The 6856-nt window shown below is 56.8% G+C and overlaps 1 protein-coding gene across 1 annotated transcript in view; it reads right to left on the bottom strand.

Annotated features, from left to right (window-relative positions):
• Positions 1–1170: 1170 nt before the first annotated feature.
• Positions 1171–6856, bottom strand: part of AARS1 (alanyl-tRNA synthetase 1) — a 17688-nt gene continuing 12002 nt past the window's right edge. Inside the window, exons 13-20 of the mRNA XM_024124905.3 lie at positions 6298–6504; positions 5607–5791; positions 4266–4374; positions 3477–3590; positions 2830–2949; positions 2620–2706; positions 2099–2212; positions 1171–1691 (exon numbers count right to left, since the gene is read on the bottom strand). Of these exons, the coding sequence (XP_023980673.1) occupies positions 1506–1691; positions 2099–2212; positions 2620–2706; positions 2830–2949; positions 3477–3590; positions 4266–4374; positions 5607–5791; positions 6298–6504 (1122 nt within the window). The 3' untranslated portion in view covers positions 1171–1505. The remainder of the gene's footprint in view (positions 1692–2098; positions 2213–2619; positions 2707–2829; positions 2950–3476; positions 3591–4265; positions 4375–5606; positions 5792–6297; positions 6505–6856) is intronic.

Below are 6856 nucleotides of genomic sequence, written 5' to 3'. Positions count from 1 at the left end.
ACCGCGCACTCGCGCGAGGACTGTCGGGATAGCGGCAGGCCGCCCCGCACCGCCCCCTGCCGCCCCGGAGGGAGAACGGCGAGCGCTGCAGAGTCCTGGGGCCGCCGCAAGGACGCCCAGAGCTCCGTGGATGGATGGACAGATGTACCGGGCAGGCCTGCAGAAGTGGGACCTAGGCCGGCTCAGCTGACCTCTAGCCTTTGCGCTCAGGGCGTAGGGCTTCTTCCTTTCACTGTGAAGCTGTAATTATTTTAATTTTGCACTTATGTGTGTGACTGTTTTATCCATGTTCCCCACTGCCTTGCCCAAGAGGGCAGTGACCTTCTGTCTTGGTCACTCCTGTACTGTCAGTGCCCTGGCTGGCATAAACGCTTGTCGAGTGAATAAATGGAACTATGTCTCTCCTGCCCTGGATTGTGTGAGCTCTTTGTATCCCTAACACTCCTCACCTGGCATGCACATATTGCAGCCAAAGGCCTCAGCACCCTCCGTCTGCTTTTCATACTCCTCACCCCCAGGCCTTGTGACTGCTGGCCTCTGCTTCTTCTCTCAGCACAGACCTGCTTTTCCTCCTCCCTCAAAGTCAGCAGGCCTGAGAATGACCCAGGGCGCCAGAGCCAGCCTGCTGTACTCAGGGGACATGAAATCAGCCAGAGCGGGCACAACCAAGTACTGTACACTACTGCTACCAAACCCAACTGTCTTCAGACTTCGGTGAATGGACGCAGAACCAGGTCAGAGTCTCCAACCTCACCGTCCAAGTGAGGTCCTGGAACCAGGAATGACGTGGCAGTCAAAGGAGTGGGGGGAGGCAACTGATGTACCCTCAACACCTCCTATAGCAAAGAATGCCTCTGACCTCACACCCAACCTGCACATCAAGTGAGGAAAAGGGATATGGGCCTAAGAAATGAAGATATTCTCCTACAAGGGGCTCTATTCTGTGGGCCACCTCCACAGATGTCGAGGAAAATCCAGCGGCCATTATTCCCCAACTTCAGGGGTCTGGGGCTAGACTCGGCAAGGACTGCGACCAGAAGCCAGTTGGAGCCACAGCATTTACTCTACAGACACCCAGGGAGCCACGGGCTGTCACACTGGGGGCACCCGTTGGGGGGGTGGTGGGGGGAGAGAGGGGAGGAGGAGATAAGAAATCACACGGCATTATCGAGTATTGCACATGGTCCTTTAATTCTCTGCAGCAAAAACGACTCCTCCCTGCAGGCCCAGAGCCTCGGGTCTGCAGAGAACTCTACAGACACAATCCTGGGGTAGTGGTTCTAGACAGATGGCGCTGATGTGCTCGGGGCAGAAGCGTAACGTGGGAATTGAGTCACAGGCTGACTCCCAGGTTAAGTTCCAGTTACTGCTGGGTTAGGAGGACAGATGGGGCTGTTTAAAGGTCCCAAGATTAGAATGTCCTTGTGGGGGATGGAGCGCTCCTGGCTGGACGGATCCATCTGGGTGCGGGGGAGATGCCTCTTCGTGGAAGACACCCTTCCCCCTCAGTTCTTCACATCTCCCAGGTGGAGCTGGGCAAAGGAGGTGGCCAGCTGCAGCGCCTCCTGCAGGCAGCCCACGTTCTTGCCCGTGGCCTGAGCGGACACATCTTTGCCACCACCTTTGCCATCCATCAGACCTGACACCTGTTGCACCCACTCACTGGCTTTCAGGCCCCGGTTGGCTGCATTCTAGAAGACAGGAAGGAGAAGTGGGGGTCAGGACAGAGGACGGGATTGAGGGAAACAAGGAGAGGGGTGGGATGGAAAAAGGATGGGGGAGCCTGACACCCAATCCTGCCCTGGGTAATGCTGCCAGAGCTAAGAGAGATCCTACCGTGGGTACGACAGCCAGGGCGAGGCATACCGAGTAGCAAAGCCAGCACGGTTAAACATATCCACCAGGGAGGGGAGAGCCTGAGGGGAAGGGGTGCTGGGGAGGTGACAAACAGGTGAGCAGGAAAACGGCCACTTCTAACAGGGGTTGCACAAACACACATGGGTCTTGGCAAACAGGTGTAAGAAGAACCGAGCTCCCTGAGAAAAGCTATGGCCACTAGCACGGAGCTGCTGTGAGCAAGACTGCAGGGCACTCTGACCTGGGGGACTTGACACAAGCATGTGATCTTGCCAGCCTCATTATCCACTGTGAAGAGCATGGCAGATGTCTCAGGGGAATGCGTCTTGAAGAGCTTCAAGGCTTCGTTCAGGGCCTGTGGGGAGAACCTGGCATCAGGCCATGGCCCTGGGGAAGGGGGCCACGCTCTCCACAAGTGCAGCGGGTCCACAGAGCTCAGTTCTCCAGAGTGCTCCCACCCCCTACCCCCTTCTAAGAGCAGGTGCTGGTCCCCGGAGCCTGGATGGAGGACTAAGCACAGGGCCTCGCCCACGCTCTGGCTCGGAGCTTCCCCTTCCACCTCAAGGAGCCACAGCTCTCCAGCCACCAGCTCTCTCCATGGCTCAGCCCAACCTCAGTCCCAGAGAGTGGGCTGTCAGGCAACTACTCTGCTCAGAGCCACGAGGCTCCCACTTCAGCCACCAGAAGACTGAGACCCCGAGAGGAGGAGACAAGCAGCAGACAGGCACGGGGCGGCGCCATGGAGCCCCAACCCTGGCTTGCCTTGGCCGAGGCGCCGCTCTCCATCTCCAGGATGACAAGGGGCTGGTTGGGGCTGCTGTCAATGAGCTGCTTTGTCTTCTCCAGTACCTGCAGGGAAGGGAGTCCAGAGGAGAGGCCTCAGGTCAAAGGCTCAGACTCCGAAACCCAGGGAGCAGTCTGCACAGCCTTTGCTGGGTAAATCCTCCCGGATCCTGCGCTGGCAGGACTCACCCGCTTCTGGACATCGGCTTTGTTAGCCCGGTCCAGGTCATCCATGATTTTCTTCAGGGATCTGAGATTCTCCCGGAATTCGTCCTTCTGCCACTGAGGGATGACTGCGGTGGCCAGAGCCTGGAACCAGAACAGGAACACCACTGGGAGCTGGGCCGCGCGGAGCTAGGATGGGAGCCCACCCACCCTTCTGGCTTCTGACACCAAAGTCCCCCAACCAGTGTCCAGAAGGAGAGAGAAAACAAGAACAGAAAGGAATCCACTGGCCTTGAGACCAGCCACTTTATGAGCAGCTGCATCAGTGGTGAGGAGCAGGACTAGAGAGAAAGGGGCAGAAGAGCACTGGGATCCTCTGTTAGACCTGGTCCCCGCCCCCCCGAGGTGGTGAGCACAGCCTGTGATGGGCTAATGGGAAGCCCCGCATATTAACAAACACCAGGAGACCTGGAGACAGTGGGCTCCCACAGCGCCTCTCCCACCCCCCTCAACACCGGGGCCCACTGGTGCTCAGAAGGGGCTGCCCTGCCATCGGCAACGGGGGGCAGCAGATCCGGGAAGTCCCCTTTGCAAGGCTGCCGGACATGGGAAGTCAGTCCAAAGGCCCACCGCACCGAGAACCAGGACCTGAGGAGGGAGGCCGCCCCTACCTCGCCGAGGTCCGCGATCTCCCTCTGCACGTCCTTATTTGGCGCAGTCTGGGCCTTCACTTTGGCCTCCATGACAGAGAGAGATTTCTCCAAGCTCTCCGCTTTCCTGAGCGCCTGGGAGGAGGACAATCAGAGTTGTAAACTGTGGGTCAGGCAACTTTCAGCTTCACGACTCTGTCTGTAAACGGTGGCAGACACTGATGGCAGGCTATGGAACAACACACCCCCAGAACACCAGAACTTTCTCTTCCTTCAGGAGCAAGTGTTTGCAGCCTCATGCCCCAGGAAGGAGCACCCTCCTCACACACCTGGCCAGCGGAACTCAGGTTCAGGGGGTGACGGAGAACTCATGAGCCAGGAGCCCTTCCCACCTATGAAATCATCACTCCTCAAGCCTCGGCACACGTCAGGCGTGAGCTACAGTCCCCACCCCCAGAGCAACTGTCCCCGTACTCCATGCTTCTCAAACCGGGTACGTACCCCTAGGGAGATGTGGCTAAGTGCTGGGGGCACAGAAGCCACAGCAAAACCATGGCCTACCCTCCTAGACACAGACATCTAATGGCAGAATTTACCTATATTTTAAAAGATTAAATGTAAGACAGCTAGAACATTTCGTGCGGTGCTGGCTTTCTTCTGCCAGGCGGGGTAACGGGAGGACCCTCTGGAGGGAGTGCTGTACCTCCGATTCTGACCGCAGCGGCCACGTGACCATCGGCACCGTGGATCCACAGATTGGGCCCCGCTTGCCTTGCTCAAGTAAGCCACAAGCCAGCCTGACCCGCTCACCTTCTGGGCTTCGGCACCTGTGACAGCAACAATCCTCCGGATGCCCTTGGCAATAGCTTCTTCACTCACAATCACAAAAGCTCCCGCGTGACTCGAATTCTGCAGATGCCTGAATGGCAGAAGGCAAAGTTCACGGTCCTCACGGCACCCAGGAGCCCTTGGCTGGCAGGCAGGAGCCCTAAGTGGTAGTCGCTCCCAGGGAAGCTCCCTCAAGGGGATGAGGAGAAAAGGCCCTTCGTGTTTATTTCAGAACACAGCTGTGGCCTGGAAGGGGCAGGCAGTCAGAGAAGGCCTGGCTGCGGCCGACACTGCGCAAGGCACCACGCTCCTGTGCCTCAGTTTTCTCATGCGTGAAATGTGGATAGTTCTCCCTCACCGACTGCTGCCTCCTGTCCCTGCTCAACAGCCTGAGAATATCAGTGGATTCCCTTTCAAGTCTTACCACAGCACCTCAGACAACCCCGGGGGCTCAGAGAACCTCAAGTGCTCATTTACTCTCAGCCACTCCGCAAGGATGATGTAAAGTCTCCAAAAGCTGTTTCCAGTGCTCTAGAGAGTGTCATGTAGAGAGGTATTAAGGCAGATGAGGGACTCATTTGAAGGCCCAATGCTACTGGACAGAGGGAGGCCTGGAATGCGACCTCCCAGACCCCTGCCCCGTCCTCCACGCACCCACCTGCTCTCTGCCTGCCTGAGGCTCACAGGAGGCCCTGGATGGGCTCTACCATGGCCTTAAGGATGTTTTTTTTCCCCCTGATTTCTTTGCAAGCAGGAACTTCCCAGGCCACCAGACGGTCCCAGAAAGACCCCGAGGGCTATGGAGGACTCCAAGTTGGCAGAAACATGTGGCTGCCCACAGCCAAACTGAGCCCGGTCTACCGTGGGGCCTGACTCGGGGGCTCTGAGACAATGAGGTTAATTCCACAGATGCTGCTCAAGCCTGCAAAGGGAACTATGTGAGGCCCTGGGAATGGAAAGGGGCTAGGACCAGATCAGAAGCTCCAGGGCCCTGCTGAATCATGAATTCCCAGGCCTTCTGTCGTCATCCGTCCAGGGAACGAGAGCAAACCGCTGTAAGTGTTAAGATGACATTTTTCACCTTCCCTCCTTGGAAGAACATTTCATCACACACCCAGGAGATGGCAACGTTAGACACTGAGGGGTCTGATGGGAGCACGCAGATGCTGATTCCTGGGGATGCTGTCTGGCAACTGCATTTCTGAGGACGCTGTTTCAACCTCAGACAAACGAGAGCTGGTCTAGCCTATTACCCACACCTTCCAAGGGTAACACAAATTAACAAAAGGCAGGTCCCGCCACTGCTCCCCCTGAGGTACTCACGTTCCCCCACAGAACTCAACAGAAGTGAGCGAGCCAGCAGGACCGGAGGGGTCATCCAACAGCTCAGACACTGGGACCCCAACAGAGACGACTCGCACAGGGTCAGGGTAGGTCTCATCAAACACAGCCCGCAGGCCCTGGATGGCTTTAGCTGCTGCCAGAGGACAATCCTGGGTGTAGACGGGCTGCCACGGAAAGAAGATAGGAAAAAAAGCTGGGGAAAGGTCTTCTCTGAAGGTGCAGGAGGAAGCAGCAGGGAGAGTGCAGTCTTGCAGGCAGGGCCCTGGGTTTCTGGTCCTGGCTCTGCCCGTCATGTGCCCCGAGCCTCCCAAAATAAAGCCCCGTGCGTAAAGTCAAGGGGCTCAAAATAGGAATTTCCAACTACTTTGTTAAACCGTGAACCAAATCTTAAATGGATGTGCTATATGTAAAACAGATATAACTAAAAGAGCTCTGGTTGTCCTAAGGAAGGGGCGGACCAAAGACCTCCCTGAGGCCCCCCACTGAACACCAGCACTGCCCCCTACCCAGCACAGTTAAGAATCACTGCTTTGAACACATGTGTTCACAGGACAGACTACGGCTTGACAGAGTGAGAGCATCTGGGCGGGGGCAGCTCCGTACATAGAAAGCGATGGTGCAGGAAGGAGTGGAGTTCATGAGCCAAGAGCTCACATGTAACGCAACCTACCTTGGCTGCTTCGATCGTCTCGTTTGCAATCTCCTCGGCCTTCTTGATCTGTTGGGTGGACATGGCTCCCTTGGCGGTGAAGTCAAACCGGAGGCGGTCAGGAGCAACCAGGGAGCCTCTCTGGTCAGCCTCCCCAAGCACGGAACGCAGGGCGAAGTTGAGGATGTGGGTGGCTGTGTGGTTGCTCATGACAGGCCTCCGTCGGGGCTATAAAGGGCAGAGCAGGCTGGTGGAGAGGTCTGCAGCGGACTGCTGGTCGGCCCCCAGTACCTGCTCTCCCCTTCTTCCCAAGTACTAGAGTTTTTAGTTGCACCCATGGCTGCCCAGAATAAAGCCTACAGCTTCCCTTGCCGCTAACTGGGGCCATGTAACTAAATTCTGGTCAGTGGGCTGGGAGCAGAAGTGATGTGTACCCTTAAAGGAACACACCCTCCCCTTCCACTTTCCCACTGCCTAGAACAGGAGTTGGCAAGTTATGGCCTGTGGGCCGAACCCGTCCTGCAATCCATTTTTTTTTTTTTTTTTTTTTTTTTTTTGCGGTACGCGGGCCTCTTACTGT

The sequence above is a fragment of the Physeter macrocephalus genome, chromosome 17 (assembly GCF_002837175.3).
Source record: "Physeter macrocephalus isolate SW-GA chromosome 17, ASM283717v5, whole genome shotgun sequence".
Classification (NCBI taxonomy): domain Eukaryota; kingdom Metazoa; phylum Chordata; class Mammalia; order Artiodactyla; family Physeteridae; genus Physeter; species Physeter macrocephalus.
The sequence above is the reverse complement of the archived record's forward strand: the minus strand, read 5'-3'. Positions and strand labels throughout refer to the sequence as shown.